The 21,285-nt window shown below is 40.9% G+C and overlaps 1 protein-coding gene across 1 annotated transcript in view; it reads right to left on the reverse strand.

Moving 5' to 3' along the window:
• SLC28A3 (solute carrier family 28 member 3) overlaps positions 1 to 21,285 on the reverse strand; it is a 136,570-nt gene that overhangs the window by 27,257 nt on the left and 88,028 nt on the right. The window contains exons 5-8 of the mRNA XM_073670933.1: positions 20,598 to 20,787; positions 18,915 to 19,059; positions 3,934 to 4,047; positions 506 to 583 (exon numbers count right to left, since the gene is read on the reverse strand). Of these exons, the coding sequence (XP_073527034.1) occupies positions 506 to 583; positions 3,934 to 4,047; positions 18,915 to 19,059; positions 20,598 to 20,787 (527 nt within the window). The remainder of the gene's footprint in view (positions 1 to 505; positions 584 to 3,933; positions 4,048 to 18,914; positions 19,060 to 20,597; positions 20,788 to 21,285) is intronic.

Here is a 21,285-nt window from a genome sequence, read left to right on the forward strand (position 1 = left end):
TGAGCAGTGATCTACTTTGCACTGTGTAGAGAGCTGCAGTGTAATATACATCTGTGTTTGGTGCTACTTACTGCTGTGAGTTCTTTACAAAATTCATCAGCACAAAGAGTAGCCAGTGCTCCAGACCAATGTAAAAGCAGTTACGAGTAGCAACATCATCCATACCACCTAACATCACACCAAAGAGAAGCAGTTCCAGCCATCACATTATCTGAGTTAATTAAATGTTTAACCAAATATAGCGGGGTAATTTTCAAGTTGATCGTTTTGTACGGACCCCGAGTGAAGCTCTAAATATCCAAATGGTCCCCGGCAGAAAAAAGGTTCCCCACCCCTGATCTAGGGTAAAGGTATAAAATAAATATATGCTGTCGCTGTCCTTCTTTGGTTTGTTTTGGTGCAGTATTTTTCCGCCTAGCTGAGATGACAGCGAGCATTTAGTGGTACAGAATATGCACCTCAAATAATTATTTGAGCACATTTTATCATCTTCTTTAGGGCTCACCTTAAAAGCAAAAAAGTGGTCAACATACTTTTCTCCAAACACAAACTTTGAGCCAGTATTTGAGTATTCCAGGAAAGTCTGAAACAAAGGAAATTAATGCAATTTTAGTAACTGGTCTCCACTACATTTCTATTACTATCTGCTACTTTAGAATCCTACTGATGTTGGTATGACTTGTAAAGCACTGGCCTCTGAAAATTGTATCTTCCAAAACCATTCATACAATTTATGTATTTTTTCAAATGCTTAAAGTGGTTCTCAGGTGCAAACTAATTATCACCTATCCAGGGATAGACAATAACTCAATGATCGTGAAGTCCGACCGCTCTGACACATACTGATTGGCAGAACAAGGAACTTTTATCCTCATTAGAATGGAGTCATTCCTCTGTTTATTCTCTTGGGGCTTCCAGAAACATCTGAGCACACCGCTCGGCAGCCCCATAGGGAATTAATAGAGCAATGGTCGAGCATGCACGCTGCCACTCCATTCTAATGGGGGTTAAAAGCTCCCAATTCTGCCGATTTGTGTATGTCCCAGCAGTCGGAGCCTCAAAGATTAATAAGTTATCAGCTATCCTGCGATAACTTGCTTTCACCGGAGAACTCTTCTAAATAATATTGCTTGTCAGTGCCATTCAGCGTGCAAATAATAACACCATGTAATATCCTATGATTTCATTAAGTAGCTTTTTAAATTCCTTCATCTTTTAATTCTGTATCAAGATTTTTATACTCATTTGTAGTACCTGTCACTATTAGAAGATGACGCCACCCTGAGACACAAAGTTGAGCGCATTAAAGGGAATCAGCAGGATTTCACACCCCAAACTATTTATTGTTACACACCTGTCCTGGAGTCGGGTTTTGCTTCCCTCACCCCAGTCCACTGAACTATGTTATGCTCCACAGCGTGCTCCCATATGATCGTCTACCTGGGCCTATATAAGGTCTACCACGACACACACCTGTGTTTTGGTATTAAAACTTTTAGAGTCCATAAGTCCTGTCTGCCTGCAGCCTCCAGTACCTCTGCTATCTGCTTCCAAGTCTCCTGTCTGCCTGCGGCCTCCAATACTTCTGCTATTTGCTTCCTGGTCTCCTATCTGCCTGTGGCGTCCAGTACTTCTGCTATTTGCTTCCTGGTCTCCTGCCTACCTTGCAGTCTCCAGTACCTTTGCTATCAGCTTCCCAGTCTCCTGTCTGCCTGCGACCTCCAATACTTCTGCTATTTGCTTCCTGGTCTCCTATCTGCCTGTGGCCTCCAGTACTTATGCTATTTGCTTCCTGGTCTCCTGCCTACCTTGCAGCCTCCAGTACCTCTGCTATCTACTGCCCAGTCTCCTGTCTGTCATGTAACTCTTTCAAATACAAGTCCAGCAATTCCTTTACATGCCTATTCCATTCCTCCCTTATCAAGAAATCAGTGTTTCAATGTATATGCAAATGAGACTGAAAAGCTGCTTGTAGTTCTGAAGCCTCTGTCATTCCAGCTCTATACCCAACCCAGCACCACTTCCTCCCGCTTGACTGACAACCTTTATGCCATGTGACTTCAGGCAAATGAGCCATCAGTCAAGGAGGAGAAGGAGGCGCTACTCGGGGAATAGAGTCGGAGCGTCAGATCTACAAATAGTTCTTCAGCCTTATTTAAATATGAATTGAAACACTGATTTCTTAGACATGGAGGACTAGATTGACCACATAAAAGTATTGCTGAACTTGTCTTTAAAAGAGCTACATGCGCAATATGAATGTTTTTGGGGTGTGAAATCCTGCTGACAGATCCCTTTAAAGAGCGCTATATAAATGTTTTTGGGGTGTGAAATCCTGCTGACAGATCCCTTTAAATGCTAGGCAGAAGTAAGTTTGCTTTACCTTCTTTTTATATATTTTTTTCCTAAAAGGTGCATTCTTGGTTTAATTAATACTATTTGCGATAAAAATTAATTGTCCTATACTTCTCTGTATGGTAATGTCAAATATATGTCTAATATTTGGCATTTCGGTAGAAAATGCCCTCAAATTTAGTTTCAAATGTCCCTCCCATGACTTTTGTACAAAATGTTTTTAAAGAAAAGCTCAAGATCCATTATGAATAAAGTATACGGGAATAAAAATCGCAGGTCAGGATTAACTTTTTTTCATATGGGAAATATACATTTTGTGCAATATTAACACATTACTGCATAAACGTGATGTCCAAGCATAACATAATCATTCATATCACACATCAAGTATGATAATGTCATAAAAGGGCACTGTTGTGCACAGGTTCCCTCATCTATACTAGCTATGTTAGTTTTTTTTTATTTAGTCTTTTCTCCAGTGGGGAGAGGAGGGCATTATGGCTAAAGTTTGCCGAGAACACGTTTTGAGACATAACTACTGAGCCCGACTACGATATTTTTAACAGGCCTCCTGATCTACCTTATGCCATTCTTAAGCATCCAAGAAGCTTTTTGGGCAGCCCAGGCTCCATGGCATGGGTGCGACTTCTACGGTAACACTCCCTGTAGTTATTCACCTGCTTTGTGTGTTCTCAGCATTATAATGATTAAAATATATAAAGAAATGAAAAAAAAAATTAAATAAATAAAAAAGTCCTCAACTGAAAGAGGAAATGAAAAAATGAGTTTAGATAAAGTCTGAAAACACATTGTAATTAGTCACACCTACTCAGTATCCTTTAATTAAAGTAAGTCAATAAGAAACAAGTATAACTTGAAAGTCTTGTTTAAATGCGTTTCTTATGATTGAGTATAATATTTTGCCTGCCAGGAATATAAGGAGGCTAAAACAATTAATCAGGTGTTCCACTTACTGGAATAGCCTATGAATTAATATTTTCTCAGAAATGTAACTGATGTTTCTGAAGCAATAGGATTTGGAATTGAATGACAGAAAGTCACATTGAAGAACTAATTAAAACAGAATCAAGTATGGATTAAAAATGCTCTAGGCAAATGGGATCGGACAAATAATGCCCTTAAAGAGCATTAAATGTTCACTATTACATATCAAATCCACTTTAAAGATCCTAAAAAATCAATAATATTTGTAATTTATATGGTGTTAAAAAATAAGTTTGGATGTTTAAGTTGTCCTCCTGTTTAGCGGCTTCTTCCAGGAAACCCCCAACAAGCAGGCATGTTGCAATTATTAAACCTATTTAGTGCTTTATTAAATATGATATGTGAACCTTAGTAACCCTGCAGTACAACTGATAGAAAAATGAGCAGCTATAGCCTGACTAATGTACTGAATGTTATCTGTCTCAGTATCTTACAGACTCCAGACAGGCGATCAGTCTTTGTAAAGGTTGCTGGGCTCTATAGAGGAAAACATGTGGCTAAGTAGAGTTTTTTAACAGATTTTTTATGAACTGGGTATGTTGAATTATAAATTTACAATCATAAAAATACTACCTGTACTTGTATGCCAAGCCAGTCAAATGCATCAAATCCTGGCTTTGTTCTTAGGATAAGTAGTCCTAGTAGGAACTGTAGTCCAATGCCCCAGAATACTTGTCGCCAGTGAACCTTCCAAAGATACAGACAGAGCATTACTTCTCCCCCTTAATTTGATTTAATATAATTTATTCTATTTTTTTAGCACTTTACTATTGACATCTTCCATTACCTCCCTATAATCATGTCACAGTCCCCTTACCTAGCTAGCCAGTACTCTTCTATGCACTGATGGGGGCAAGAACTGAGACATAGCTCTCTGCAGATGGGTGTCTCTTTTGGAGGAAACTGATTTGGCTCCTATCTTTAGTCATGTTACAAGACTTGTTAAAGGATCAGACATTGACTATCTTCATCTTTAGTCATGTTACAAGACTTGTTAAAGGATCAGACATTGACTATCTTCAATAGACAAGTCTAGAAAGGCCGTATTCTATCTTCTGGAGGAGACCTACTTGGCTTAATTCATCATATGACAGACATACATCACTCATCCACACTTATTCCTCATACGTCACCTACAGATTTTATTTAAAATATCCAAGCCAACCAGTCTGTCTGTCTATCTATCTATCTATCTAGCTTATCATATGTCTATCTATCTATCTATCTATCTATCTATCTATCTATCTATCTATCTATCTATCTATCTATCTATCTCATATCTATCTACTACATATCTATCTATCACATATCTATCTATCTAGCTTATCATATGTCTATCTATCTATCTATCTATCTCATATCTATCTACTACATATCTATCACATATCTATCTATCTAGCTTATCATATGTCTATCTATCTATCTATCTATCTATCTATCTGTATATCTCATATCTATCTACTACATATCTATCTATCACATATCTATCTATATAGCTTATCATATGTCTATCTATCACGTTGAGAGGATGATGGGAGTTGTACTTCACGCAAGACTACGATGTAAGACACAGATGAAGTTATTCTTCCCTTATCTGGACATTTGGACTGACGCCCAGAAACTAGATTGTAACTTGTTTTAGCTGTCTCAGCAAGCTTCTACTAATTATCACTTTTTGTTTATGAAACTTTCTTATCAACATTCCACTGTTATGAATCATCATTTCGCTGCCTGTGAAACAAAGGCATTTTACTGCGCATGTCTGACAAAAAAAAAAAAAAAAAAAAATGATTATTATTATAAATAAAGGGACAGCACCCATAGAGGGAGACGCGCTCAGGGGCTTCCCAGTACTTGATTATACACTACGTGTCTGTGTATTTCTTGTTACGGGGATACCCCGACTCCAACAAGGACCCTCCATGGCTGAATGATCCTAACAATTCCTGGCGCCCGAAACAGGGACCCGAGGTCTGCGTATTCCTTCAAGTTCATCGACCGGCACGAGTAACCGCTGAGATTGGGACATCGGAACAGCAGATGACAAACCTGGCCAGGTAAGAGACACTGTTAGTTCTCTTACATCTGCTCTGCGATAGTCCGTAAATTTCATGCATATCTTGTGTTGGGATTGAGGAACTAGTAGAGAAGGATACCTATAGCTCGGGTCATTCATGTATATACTGTAGGATCTGCCGAAGGAGAGGTCAGAGAAGGTTATGAAACGGATGGTATGAAAGAGATGTGGATGTCGGGAATAGCCTCATAAGCCGCACTAAGGTAGATGACATAAGTATTACGGAGATTGCCTAACTGAGTCATAAGGTTGTGTCCTTTCGGGGAAACCTTCGCTCACGCTTAACTCCCGAACCTTTGTCCTCCTTTTTGACGGATAAGAGATTGACAGAATGAGCCCATGGAAGTAATGATAATACTCCAGGGACACGATATATAATGGAGACTGTATGGTTCATTTTATGTATTGTTGGTCTTGCCCTTGTTGCCATATATATGTGTGTTAGAATTACTCTACACTTCAGACAAAACGGTCCAGAGAAACCGTTTCAGATACTGGCTCCTTAGGACAGAATAGGTAACGAGGAAAGGTAGAATATAGAATATATTTTATCTAACCCAAAAAGCTTCCTAAGGTAAGAATAGTCAGGAAAAATGGGCAACAAACAGACTAAGACCACAAATGATGAACAAGATGTCTATACAATCGTGAAAGAAAGGTGTGGTGTAGAAGCAACTAAGAATTTAGGGAAAGTTTGCAAAACTTTTCAGGTAGCAAGGCATGACAGGTTTAACAGGAAACTATGGGAGGACATTCGGGTTAGAAAAGCAGGAGTGATAAGAGACAAAGGATGGCAGGAACAAGTAGAGGCCATGGTCGAACTATCAAAAACAGCAGAGACAGACCATTGGACTTTTAATAAAGACAATGGATTATGGAGAACTCCAGTCAGACAGGGTCCCATTGTACAAACAGAAAACAGTAAACAAATGAACCCATTGGCACCACCATATCAGCCCAGGTCAGAACCCACACCGTATCCTGATTTTCGGGGTCCGGGTGGATGGACATGTACAAACTGTGGACTCCAGAATCCAGACTGGAGAGACACATGTGCAGGATGTGGAGCACCACGACCACATGATATGTTGGCACCAGTGCGTATCCTCAGTCGACCATACAGAGAAGAAGATGGTGGCAATCCACCGCGTAGAGTAACTAGATACCATCAGACTAGACAATATTTTCCATGGACCCCCGCTGAGGGAATGTCCCTACTTCAGAATGCACCAGATCCAATACAATGCCCACTAAGATTTGCTACGTACATACAGCAGATAATACACACCCATAATGGAACATGGTCAGATGGGACAGAATTATGTAGAATGAAAATGACACCAGGGTTGTATCAGGAATTGATGACAGTTATAGAACCTCATAGACCTCAACCAGTAGATGGTGAGGATCCAAATACCGCACTGTCAGGACAGAATTTTATGATCAGACTTATGGAGTTTATGAGAACTAAACAACGAATGAGAGGGACTTCAGGAACTGTCTCCCAGAAGTCAGGACAGCCTGTAGATGAATACTACTTAGCGGTAGAAAACAGTTACAGAGACGAGGGAATGGACCTTACCAATGAAGGAGTCATTCGACTGATGACAAAAACTTTTATAGAGAATCTTAACCCAAAACTTAGGGAAAAGTTCAAGGCTGCAACTCCTGATTGGAGAACCCTAGATGATCCCCAGATAGTCAGACAAAAACTATTAGGGATAGAAATGGATATGCGTGAGGCAGCATCCAAACCCATCAGAGTAGCAGCAAATAATAGTCTGGTCAATAAAAACAACAGATCAAATCAGACCTATGACAAAGGGAATTTGGATAAGAAAACTAATCCATGTCACTACTGTAAGAAACCAGGACATTGGATTAGAGAATGCAGGAAAAAAGCCAGGGATATAGAAGATGGTACCTATGTCCCAAGAGAATCACAAGAAAAGACAGTACAGGCTTCTGCTCCTGCAGCAAGCGAGTGACTAGACGTGATGCAAACCACTTTGACTGGAAGGCGCCCAATAATTCAGGTAAAAGTAGCAGGAAAACAATGCCCTTTTCTAATAGATACCGGAGCAACTTCCTCCGTCCTCAATGAAGACGCCTTACCAAATGCTGATTGTTTATCAGATGATGTAACCTATACCGAAGGGTATGATGGAGGAATCAGGCCACTCCCATATAGTATTCCCCTTGAAACAAAGATAGGATCTAAAATATTTTTATCTAAATTTCTTTTTGTCAAAGGGGCACCTACTTGTCTTCTAGGTACAGACCTATTAAAGCAGACAGAAATGAATATCCAATTTTTGGAGGATGGTAGAGTCCAAATTTTGGTGCCTGATGACCAAGAGTCTCTAGAAAACATTGTAAAAGTCCAAGCCTTAGAGGATGAGAAAGATCCTGCCCCTACCCAAATTATTTTAGATCTTTCTGAGGTACCAGAAAAATTATGGGCACAACATGACACCGATGTAGGACTAATGCCAATAGCTCCAGTAAAAGTCACTCCTGTTCCAGGTGTGACACTACCCCAATTGAGACAGTATCCTATTAGTGCCCAACAAGAACACGCCATAGGAGAACAGATAAAAGATTATCTAAAAACTGGAGTACTGATAGAAGTAAAGTCACCAGCCAATACACCGTTGTACCCCGTAAAAAAGAAATCTACTGAGGGGTCAGCTGCTAGATACCGGATGGTACATGATTTAAGAGAGATAAATAAAATTTTGGAACCTATTACTCCTGTTGTGCCAAATCCACACACGTTGCTATCACAGATCCCAGCAACAGCACGAGTATTTTCTGTCATAGACTTATCAAATGCATTTTTTTCAGTACCATTACACCCAGACTGTTACAAACTGTTTGCATTTACATTTAAGAATAGACAATTAGCATGGACAAGATTACCACAGGGTATGATACATTCACCTACCTTGTACTCAGAAGCTATGAGATCAGTTCTTCAAAATTTCAAACCTACGGATGAGGTTGTAATTCTCCAATATGTTGATGACCTATTGTTATGTGCCCCTGCTCAAGAGTCCGCAAACAGCAACACAATAAGGTTGTTAATATTTCTAGCAGACATGGGCTGTAAAGTTAACAAGAAAAAAGTACAACTTTGTATGACTACGGTAGTATTTCTAGGACACTGCATTTCACAAGGTATTCGGCACCTCACCGCCGACAGACTAAAAATCATTAGAGATCTTGTTCCTCCCAAGAACTACAAAACATTAAGAGCATTTTTGGGAATAGTATCACACTGCAGACAATGGGTTATACATGCTAGTCAGCTTATGCAACCTCTATATGATTGTTTAAAAATCGAACCTTTCCAGTTAACTGAATCAGCACTCATAGCCTTTCAAGACCTCAAGAAAGGTCTCATGTCAGCCCCGGCCTTGGGAATCCCAGACTACGCCAAACCATTCCAATTAATGGCTGCGGAAATGTCTAATCATGCTACAGGAGTACTAACACAGAAACATGAAAATAAACAAAGACCTGTCGCATACTATTCTGCTCAATTAGATAATGTTACCAAAGCTGCACCATCATGTGTCAGAGTAGTAGCAGCTGTCTCTCTTTTGGTAGAAAAAGCCTCAGAAATAGTACTAGACCATGCCCTAATAGTACAAACTACACATGATGTACATGGCATACTGAATCAGGTATTGCCAAAACACATTTCAATGGCTAGACATCTTAGATTACAATGCTCCTTACTAATGCCACCAAACCTCACTTTTCGCCGCATATTGTCTCTAAATTTAGCCACTCTGTTACCACTAGAGACAAAGGGGGGAGTGGAAGGAGGTCAGGAAGACGAAGATGAAAATTTTTTACAATACCACGAACAAGACAATATAATACATGATTGCTTACAGTGTATAGAACAAGAAACACAAGGGCTACCTAATGTACAGGACACCCCTCTTGACAATCCAGACCTACATATGTATATAGATGGTAGTAGGTATGCAGATGAAACTGGTAACTTTCACACAGGTTATGCCATTGTATCAGATTATGATGTTATTGAAGCTGAGCCAATGCAGGCCAGCTGTTCAGCCCAGGAAGCTGAACTATTAGCTCTAATACGAGCATTACAGTTAGCAAAAGAAAAAACCGCTAATATTTTTACCGATTCTAGATATGCATATGGTATTGTACATGATTTTGGATGTATATGGAGAGCTAGAGGTTACATGACAGCTTCAGGTCAACCAGTAAAACATGGACAAATGATTAGACAAATCCTAGAATCAGCTGCCTCAACCAAACAAGTAGCAGTAATAAAAGTACCTGCACATGTAAGACTCAACACCGAGATAGCTAGGGGTAATGACCGAGCCGACAAGGCTGCTAAGCGAGCTGCAGTAAAACCTCTGACAACTGACCACACTATTAGTGCAGTATCAGAATTTGACTTAATTACACGGCTCAAAGAAGCCCACCAGCAGGTGAGTAGAGAAGAAAAAGAAGAGTGGCAGAAACAGGGGGCAGAAGAAAAAGAAGGACTATGGAGAAAAGGAGATGAGCTTTGTCTCCCCCGAGCATGGTACCCTGTTGTGGTCAGTGAAGCCCACGGACCTACACATGTGTCTGCAAACGGTATGATACAGAGGGTCAGACAGAAGTGGTTAGCCCCAGGGTTCGGCCAGGTAGCTCGAGCAAAATGTGGTTCTTGTGAAATCTGTTTAGCCCACAATCCAGGACAGACTGTTAAGACCCCCCAGAAGCACCATGTAAGACCACTATATCCGTTCCAGAGACTTCAGATCGATTACATCCAGATGCCTAAGCATGGACACTATAAGTATGTACTGGTATGTGTGGACATGTTTTCGGGGTGGCCAGAGGCTTATCCAGTTCATACAGCCACGGCTAAAGTCACTGCAGTAAAAATAGCACATGAACTGGTACCCCGTTATGGTATCCCAGAAGTGATCGAGTCAGATAGAGGTACACATTTTACTGGAGAGATCTTTCAGAATGTAATGAAAATGTTGTGTATAAAAAGTGAACTACACACCCCTTACCACCCACAGAGTTCTGGTAAGGTTGAGAGAATGAATGGAACACTTAAGTTAAAAATACAGAAAGCCATGGCAGAAACACAGAAACCATGGACTGAGTGTCTCCCAATAGCATTGTATTCAGTCAGAAACACCCCCCAGGGAAAGAGCAAACTCACCCCCCATGAAATATTGTTTGGTAGAGTTGCCAATACAGGATTGTATTTCCCACAGACTTTAATGTTAGAAACTGAAAGCTTAACTGCTTATGTACAAAATTTATGTAAGCATGTGTCTAAAATACACTCTTTAGTGTTCTCTTCCATTCCAGATCCAGATTCCATTGAGGGAACGCACAAGCTGCAACCAGGAGACGAAGTCTACGTAAAAAGACATAACAGAAGAACGCTAGAACCCAGATTTGAGGGTCCATATCAGGTGTTATTGACAACTCCAACTGCAGTAAAATTGGAAGGAAAATCAGCATGGGTACATGCAAGCCATTGCAAAAAGAAATAGTGGTGATTGTACTTGTGTTAGCTATAACGATAGATCAGGGAGACCTGTGGGATAAACTAAGTTCCCCAAAACCTACAGATAATAAATTTATAAAACATCATGAGACATTGGTAAACGGGCTGCTCGATGGCGGACAGAAAATAGCAGACTGTTGGATTTGTACGCATTCTCCAATATCAGCCACGAGCATACCCTTCCTGGCCGTACCCATGACCCCTGAGGAAGTGTTTACATGGACTAATTGCTCAGACAAATTAGCAAATAACCAAACCGTTAATTCTAGATTATGGAACACCACTGTTGCCATCCCAGTTGTGGGGTGGGTGGGATTTCCCTGGTGGCAAGGTAATATGACCGGAAAAATAAACAACTTACAATATTTAGCGTTTAAAGGAGGTGTATGGGTTCCTAGAAATAAGACGGGACTAACAGACTTAGGGTTAATTCCTACAGAAAATATACAACTCAGTTTTAGTAGCACAGTATCTTCTTCTCAACCTTTTAAACCTGATATAGTAGAAAAATACATACACAATAATGGTTGGAAATATTCACAATTATTCCCCGATGGAAACAATGATACATGTTCAAAGATACCAGGTAATATATTATGTAATGAGTCAAGTGCATATGACCCAGGTACACCGACTTGTGGAAATCCAGATGCAGGATACTGTAGTCCATTAGGTCAAAAACCCCCTTGGTGTATACTTCAGAATGTATCTAAATTTTTAGATTTGGTACATAGGTTGGTGCTCCAACACTCTGCAATATGGGATCTGCCTGAAGGAACCTTCTGGATTTGTGGAAATGGAGCATACAAATGGCTCCCAGTAGGAATAAAAGGTGCATGTACTCTAGGACGCTTAACACCGGCCACATTTATAGTTCAGAATCAGCAGGTAGATATGCAAGCAGTACCTAAACACACACTATACAAAAGAGCAGCCGACAACTCGCCTAGACCTTCAGGTAGGCCACATGTGGTCCAAATGGGAATTCCTAATAAAATATTCAGCACTTTCTTTGTGTATCCAATGTTGATGCAGATGTGGGATAAATTAGTTCAGGCCACCGACTATCTAGATGATCAGATATGGGATATTATGGATATACTTAATACTAGTATAGCTGTACAAAATCAACTTATAATTGTTACTAATCAACATACTGTAGTGTTAGACTACCTAACTGCGGCCCAGGGAGGAATGTGTCAAATTATTGGTCCAACCTGTTGTCATTACATAGATCCAAACAGTACAATGAGTATGAGGTTCAAGCTGGCAGATATACAACGATTACGGGATGAATATGACAGACACAATGACCAAAATAAAGATAGCTGGTGGTCAGACACCTTCTCCTTTCTCAACCCAAAGAACTGGTTTAAGGGTATTGGAGGTTGGGTGGCTGGAATTCTGCAAGGTATATTACAGATTGTGCTAATTATAGTAGTCATATATGTAGTGTTTAAAATAGGATTAAAAATTATTTTAATATGCATAAATAAGCTTTGTAACACGGACTCAAGAATATGAAAGAAAAGAACTCCCGGACCAGGTTTTCTACCAAAAGTCCATAAGGAAGAATCAAAGGGGGGACTGAGAGGATGATGGGAGTTGTACTTCACGCAAGACTACGATGTAAGACACAGATGAAGTTATTCTTCCCTTATCTGGACATTTGGACTGACGCCCAGAAACTAGATTGTAACTTGTTTTAGCTGTCTCAGCAAGCTTCTACTAATTATCACTTTTTGTTTATGAAACTTTCTTATCAACATTCCACTGTTATGAATCATCATTTCGCTGCCTGTGAAACAAAGGCATTTTACTGCGCATGTCTGACAAAAAAAAAAAAAAAAAAAAAATGATTATTATTATAAATAAAGGGACAGCACCCATAGAGGGAGACGCGCTCAGGGGCTTCCCAGTACTTGATTATACACTACGTGTCTGTGTATTTCTTGTTACGGGGATACCCCGACTCCAACAAGGACCCTCCATGGCTGAATGATCCTAACAACGTATACAGTTGTGCTCAAAAGTTTACATACCCCGGCAGAATTTTTCCTTTCTTGGCCTTGTTTCAGAGAATATGAATGATAACAAAAAAACTTTTTCTCCACTCATGGTTATTGGTTGGGTGAAGCCATTTATTGTAAAACTACTTTGTTTTCTCTTTTAAAATCTTAATGACAACCAAAAACATCCAAATGACCCTGATCAAAAGTTCACATACCCCAGTTAATATGGTGCATTGCCCCCTCTAACATCAATGACAGCTTGAAGTCTTTTGTGGTAGTTGTGGATGAGGTGCTTTATTTTCTCATATGGTAAAGCTGCCCATTATTCTTGGCAAAAAGCCTCCAGTTCCAGTAAATTCCTGGGCTGTCTAGCATGAACTGCGCGCTTGAGATCCCCAGAGTGGCTCAATGATATTGAGGTCAGGAGACTGAGATGGCCACTCCAGAACCTTCACTTTGTTCTGCTGTAGCCAATGAAAGCTCAACTTGGCCTTGTGTTTTGGATCGTTGTCATGTTGGAACGTCCAAGTACGTCCCATGCGCAGCTTCCGGGCTGATGAGTGTAAATTTGCCTCCAGTATTTGCTGATAACGTGCTGCATTCATCTTTCCTTCAACTTTTACCTGGTTTCCTGTGCCTTTGTAGATCACACATACCCAAAACATCAGCGATCCACCTCCGTGCTTTACTGTAGGAATGGTGTTCCTTTCATCATAGGCCTTGTTGACCTCTCTCCAAATGTAACTGTAACATACCTGGCGGCATCCTTGTATAGTGGTCCATCTCCCACTGTGCAAGAGCGCGCACTTGATCTCCAATCCAGAATGTCTCTCTGGCTTCCCTCCATGCTGTCTGTTTGCCTCTGTTTTTGCTGCTTAAGGGCGGCGCCCGATCACTTCCTGCTTTTTGTACCTGCTGCAGGCACACCCCTTGTGCGTCCACAGCCTATTGCTGTCTGTCACCTGGTATTTAAACCAGCTGCTCCAATTAACCTATGCCTGAGCATCTTGCCCTGTCAGTTGGCTTTTTGTCTCTGACATGCCAGGTCCTGTGTAAGTTACCTGTCTTGCAGTATCTGTTCCCGTGTCTGTACTGTGTCCTACCTGTGTACTCTAACCTGCAGTCTGTACACACTCTCTAGCCTGTTGTCTTCTGCCTATCCTGGAGGCTGTATTTCCAGGCCAGTGTGAACACGCTCCTAGCCTGTTCTTTCCGCCTTCTAGGGGCCACATACCTAGACCCGTTCCTGTATCTTGCCTGTTCTTGTCTGTATACTCTCCTAGCCTGTTACCTGTTTTTCTCTATGTCCGTATCTTCCCTTTTCTTGCAGAATCTGATCCCGTACCTATCTCCTACTCGTTGTCTCTGTACTCCCGTTTGTGAGTTTAGAGTCCACTCGCTACTTCATTGCAAGTATCCTGTGTGTACCTGGTTCTGCCTTTCCCTTCCAGTCTGTTCCGTGTGAACAGAGCCCTGTCCCCTCCGCTCTGCCTTGCTTGCCGCTTTGGCGGTTCTTGCCTGCTCAGCCCTGTCCACTGCGTCTGCGGTTTCGTTTTGCTCAGCCCTGTCCACCGCGTCTGCGGTTTCGCTTTGCTCAGCCCTGTCCTCCGCGTCTGCGATTTCACTTTGCTCAGCCCTGTCCACCGCGTCTGCGGTTTCGCTTTGCTCAGCCCTGTCCACCGCGTCTGCGGTTTTGCTTTGCTCAGCACTGTCCACCGCGTCTGCGGTTTCGCTTTGCTCAGCCCTGTCCACCGCGTCTGCGGTTTTGCTTTGCTCAGCCATGTCCACCGCGTCTGCGGTTTCGCTTTGCTCAGCCCTGTCCACCGCGTCTGCGGTTTCGCTTTGCTCAGCCCTGTCCACCGCGTCTGCGGTTTCGCTTTGCTCAGCTTTCTCTACCGCGTCTGCGGTTTTGCTCTGCTCAGCCCTGTCCACCGCGTCTGCGGTTTCGCTTTGCTCAGCCCTGTCCACCGCGTCTGCGGTTTCGCTTTGCTCAGCCCTGTCCACCGCGTCTGCGGTTTCGCTTTGCTCAGCCCTGTCCACTGCGTCTGCGGTTTTGCTTTGCTCAGCCATGTCCACCGCATCTGCGGTTTCGCTTTGCTCAGCCCTGTCCACCGCGTCTGCGGTTTGGCTTTGCTCAGCCCTGTCCACCGCGTCTGCGGTTTCGCTTTGCTCAGCTTTCTCTACCGCGTCTGCGGTTTTGCTCTGCTCAGCCTTGTCTACCGCGTCTGCGGTTTTGCTCTGCTCAGCCTTGTCTACCGCGTCTGCAGTTTTGCTCTGCTCAGCCTTGTCTACCGCGTCTGCGGTTTTGCTCTGCTCAGCATTGTCTACCGCGTCTGCGGTTCTGCTCTGCCTTGTCTACCGCGTCTGCGGTTCTGCTCTGCTCGGCCTTGACTACCGCACCTGCGGTTTCGCTTTACTCTGTTTGTTTACCGCATCTGCGGCTCCGAATTTGTCTCCCAGTCTGTACTGGACCCTACCCAGCCTGCCCTCTAGTCTGCCTGTTCCTGTATTCCCCGGTGTGGGTCAACAGCCGTGTCTGGAGTCTGACCTGGAGTAGACCCTGGTCCCTCTGCTCGGTTCCTCCCTGGTGCACTGGCGTCGTATGCCGTCGTGCGACCTTGGTCGGATCGGGCAGATACTTAGTTATGCCCCTCCAGGCACTCTCCGGTTCATGGCACAGTGGAACCACTAAACACGCACACGCCAGTCAGTCCGGGCGTGTGCATTACAGTAACGTTTATGGTTGTGGCCAAAAAATTCAATTTTGGTCTCATCACTCCAAATGACCTTGTTCCAGGAGTTTTGAGACTTGTCCCTGCGCAGTTTGGCATATTGTAGGCGAGATACTTTGTGGCATTTGCGCAGTAATGGCTTTCTTCTGGCGACTCGACCATGCAGCCCATTTTTCTTCAAGTGCCTCCTTATTGTGCATCTTGAAACAACCACAACGCTAGTTTTCAGAGAGTCCTGAATTTCAGCTGATGTTATTTGTGGGTTTTTCTTTGCATCCCAAACAATTTTCCTGGCAATTATGGCCGAAATTTTTGTTGGTCTACCTGACCGTGGTTTGGTTTTAACAGAACCCCTGATTTTCCATTTGTTAATCACAGTTTGAACGCTGCTGACTGGCATTATCAATTCCTTGGATATTTTTTTGTATCCATTTCCTGTGTTATACAGTTCACCTACCTTTTCCCGTAGATCCGTTGACAATTCTTTTGCTTTCCCCATGACTCACAATCCAGAAATGTCAGTGGCTGGATGAAAGATGCAAGAGTCTGTCTGGATCCCAGAAACTCACTCAGCTTTTATGCACACGCACTGATTACAAGCAAACAGGTCACAGGTGAGGATGTTACCTTTAGTAGCCATTCAAACCCATTTGTGTCAAATTCTGTGCATATTATCAGGCCAAAATCACCAGGGTATATGAACTTTTGATCAGGGTCATTTGGATGTTTTTGGATGTCATTAATATTTAAAAAGAAAAAACACAGTAGTTTGACAATAAATGGCTTCACCCAACCAATAATCATGAGTGGAGAAAAAGTTTTTTTGTTATCATTCATATTCTCTGAAACAAGGCCAAGAAAGCAAAAATTCTGCCAGGGTATGTAAACTTTTGAGCACAAATGTATATTCATCTATCTATCTATCTATCTATCTATCTATCTATCTATCTATCTATCTCATATCTATCTATCTACTACATATCTATCTATCTCATATACACACGTGGTCAAAATTGTTGGTACCCCTTGTTTAATGAAAGAAAAACCCACAATGGTCACAGAAATAACTTGAATCTGACAAAAGTAATAATAAATTAAAAATCTCTGAAAATGAACAAATGAAAGTCAGTCATTGCTTTTCAACCCTGCTTCCACAGAATTTAAAAAAAATTAAACTCATGAAATAGGCCTGGACAGAAATGATGGCACCCCTGAAAAGAATGTGACAAAAGGGACATGTTAAATCAAGTTGTGTCGACTAATTAGCATCACAGGTGTCTATAATCTTGTAATCAGTCAGTGGGCCTGTAAATAGGGCTACAAATACTCACTGTGCTGTTTGGTGACATGGTGTGTGCCACACTCAACATGGACCAGATGCAGCAAAGGAAAGAGTTGTCTTAGGAGATTAGAAAGAAAATTATAGACAAGCATGTTAAAGGTAAAGGTTATAAAACCATCTCCAAGCAGCATGATGTTCCTGTGACTACAGTTGCATATATTATTCAGAAATTTAAGATCCATGGGACTGTAGCCAACCTCCCTGGACTTGGCCGCAGGAGGAAAATTGATGACAAATCAAAGAGACGGATAATACGAATGGTAACAGAAGAGCCAAGGAAAACTTCTAAAGAGATTAAAGGTGAACATCAAGCTCAAGGAACATCAGTGTCAGATTGCTCCATCCATTGTTGTTTGATCCAAAGTGGAATTCATGGGAGACGACCAAGGAGAACACCATTGTTGAAAAAAGATCATAAAAAAGCTAGACTGGAATTTGCCAAACTACATGTTGACAAAGCTTCTGGGAGAATGTCCTATGGACAGATGAGACAAAAAAGGAAGTTTTTGGCAAGGCACATCAGCTCTATGTTCACAGATGGAAAAATGAAGCATATCAAGAAAAGAACACTGTCCCTACTGTGAAACATGGAGGAGGCTCTGTTATGTTCTGGGGCTGCTTTGCAACATCTGGCACAGGGTGTCTTGAATCTGTGCAGGGTACAATGAAATCTCAAGACTATCAAGGGATTCTAGAGAGAAATGTGCTGCCCATTGTCAGAAAGCTTGGTCTCAGTCGCAGATCAGCAGATCATGGGTCTTGCAACAGGATAATGACCCAAAACACACAGCTAAAAACACCCAAGAATGGCTAAGAGGAAAACATTGGACTATTCTGAAGTGGCCTTCTATGAGCCCTGACCTAAATCCTATTGAGCATCTTTGGAAAGAGCTGAAACATGCCGCCTGGAAAAGGCAACCTTCAAACACGAGACAACTGGAGCAGTTTGCTCATGCGGAGTTGGCCAAAATACCTGTCGAGAGGTGGAGAAGTCTTATTGACAGTTACAGGACTCGTTTGATTGCAGTGATTGCCTCAAAAGGTTGTTCAACAAAATATTAAGTTAAGAGTACCATCATTTCTGTCCAGGCCTATTTCATGAGTTTAATTTTTTTTTTAAATTCTGTGGCAGCAGGGTTGAAAAGCAATGTCTGACTTTCATTTGTTCATTTTCATAGATTTTTAATTTATTATTACTTTTGTCAGATTCAAGTTATTTCTGTGACCATTGTGGGTTTTTCTTTCGATTTTGACCACGTGTGTCTATCTATCTATCTATCTATCTATCTATCACATATATATCATCTACCACATATCTATCTCATCTATCTAATATCTATCTATCTGTATATCTATCTATCTATCTGTATATCTATCTATCTATCTATCTGTATATCTCATATCTATTTATCTATCTATCTCATATCTATCTATTTTTCTATCTATCTCATCTATCTAATATCTATCTATCTATCTATCTATCTATCTAAAAAAACAAAAACAAAAGCAGCACAAAAATTGTAGCAGTAGGTGCTCAGCCACCCAGGTACATACCAGACCTATGAATATCCACGAAAAATGGAGGCAGCACACAAATAGAGAATAAAAAATATCCAATTTATTAGCCCATGTGGCTGTGGCGACGTTTCGGTCCAATATTGTGGACCTTTCTCAAGCCTTTGGTACTATCTTTTTACTGAAGTGATGCACTAAGTTGTAGATCTCCTCCCCATCAGTTATTAGAAATATGTCATAGTAGAATGCAAAATTTTAGAAAACAATAACTTGAAATGTGTTTCTTGGGTAAATGTGATCTTTATACCTTAGTTGGATGTTTAGAGAAGATGAGCATCAGGAGGATATACATAACAAGGCCACCAAATGAAATCAGCTGATTGGCTCCCATTTTTGCGGTGTCAAAAATAAGCCACAGTATCACTGCTGCGATAAGACCTATCCAAACTACCCTACAGAGAAAGCACATTATATTAAAGTTTAATAGCAAAATAGTAGTAACAAAAAATCAAAATACGGCACATGAATTTTATATATTGCATTTTGCATTTTTGTGGCACTTTTATATATCTTTTTCTTTTAATAAAAATGCTATGGCTAGCTGAAAACTAAAAGTACTGTTTTTCTATAGGGTTGTCTATAACATTTGATAAATGTCTGAAAAAAGCAGAACAAAACACATGAATAAAAAACACCACAAAATAGCTTCTAAAATCTGTATGAAATTTGTGTAATTGTTTAAATGCCAAAAAAGATAATTCTGCAAAAAAAGAAAAAAACAAACAAATAATAGGGCAGATTTACTAAAGCATAATATTGCGACAGTGTAAAATCAGAATAGAGTCTAAAGATGTGCCAAATTTCAGAGTGGCTCATGCTGTATGATATACTTGGCGCATCTTGCACTTTCATCTTTCTTTATACCATTAATTAAATGGCTTACAAAAACGTAAGGCAAAATTTTAGTTGCTGCGCATTGTTGCATCTAAAGTTCTGCCCCCTTGTCGAGCTTAAAAAGCAAAATAGACAAACTAGACTCAGTGAATTATTTATTTTGCCATATTTCCCTCTTGAATATGTTTAAAACACAATGCAAAATTATGAGCCAGAAATGCGTCAAATGTTAGCTCATATTATGACAAGGTGTAGGTGCAGACACATTAATAAATCTGCCTCTGTGTATGACCTTAGCATATGTGTAGCACTTAAAGGGTAATCATACTGTCACGTAGCTTTTCAGAATAAGCTGTATATCACTATTTTTGGCCATTATATGACTTGTACTCTGCATGTTCACCAGTTTTCCCCTCTGAAGGCTCTATCTTTTAAAGTGCAGTTGACTCTGAGCTAGTTCAGAGAGACTAGATATTATGTCTCCTATTCATTTCTTATGATCTTCTATGGCACTCCAAATCCCCTACCTCCACTGCAGAGTTGGCATACTTAAAGGGGTTTTCCATATTTAAGGTTTCTTTCATTCCTAGGGCTTACTTACCCCCTGCTGCTCTAATGCTGTCACTGTGAGGCTACTCCCTGTCTTTATTGATGCAACTCCAGCACATGACCACTCCATCCATTCACTGGACTTAGCGGCTTTCACCACCTACATCAGCATGACCACGACCACTGAATACAGTGCCGGGCTGGCAGTGGTCATGTGCTATAGTTGTGACATCACTACTGCAGTTGTGTCCACAAAATCAATGGCTAGAGCAACTTGGTAAGTAAGGCTCATTTTGCTTTTATTACACAGAAAGCCTTAGCAATAAAAAAATTATAATGAAAAACTTTTAAACCAATTCTATAATATACATTTATTAAATACAAATCAAAATCATAGATAACTTTTAATTGTTCGCAAACATTTTTAACACAATAATATTCTTAGCAAAATATCACAGACAAAAGTGAATACAGGCCAACGTCCAATAGAGATCTTGGAAATTGAGGAATTCTTATAACAGATACTGATATATTGTATAGCACTCACCATTTCATCCAAAACCATTGTTTTTCGAAAAATGAATTAACCGGGCTGAAAAATTTGACAATCTTGCCTTCATATTTGTCCATAAATAAATCCCAGCAGACAAAAAAGATGACCAGCAGAGTCAGAACAAAGAGAGCCAGCGCCCTTTTGAAGTTCAAAGCACAGGCCGCGATCACCATCGCCAAGAAGCCTTAAAGACAATATGGTGACACTTATAATCTGCAGAATATTTCATTTCACTTGATCATGTGAACAGATCTCTTCTCATCAAGGCAAAACAAACTTACAACAGTGCATGTAAACTATAATAATTACATATTACAGGAGAAATTGCCCAAAGCCACCTCTTAATCTCGGACGTCCTGCTGTGCCTGCCGCCTGTGTGCGCCCTGCACATAATGCTGGCTATAGCGCGAGCTCTCTGCACCATGCCACCTACTTTCTTATGGTTTTTGTTAAAAAACGGAATAAGAAGCAGCAAAAAGGAAATAGAGAGCTCCCACTGTGACCAATTACTATATATGCTGAATGTCCATGTCTAGGACAAGCAAATCATCTATAGGTGAAACTTTAGCCCAAAGCGGCAGCACAGGAAGTGATGTCAGATACGTCAGCATCATTTCGGTCACTTCTCCTGTACAGCCCAGTAATTTGCAGCCATATCATATCATCAGCAGCTTGCAGCATG

Source organism: Phyllobates terribilis, unplaced genomic scaffold (assembly GCF_046119375.1).
Source record: "Phyllobates terribilis strain yellow unplaced genomic scaffold, ASM4611937v1 Scaffold_1__5_contigs__length_1240528914, whole genome shotgun sequence".
Lineage (NCBI taxonomy): Eukaryota > Metazoa > Chordata > Amphibia > Anura > Dendrobatidae > Phyllobates > Phyllobates terribilis.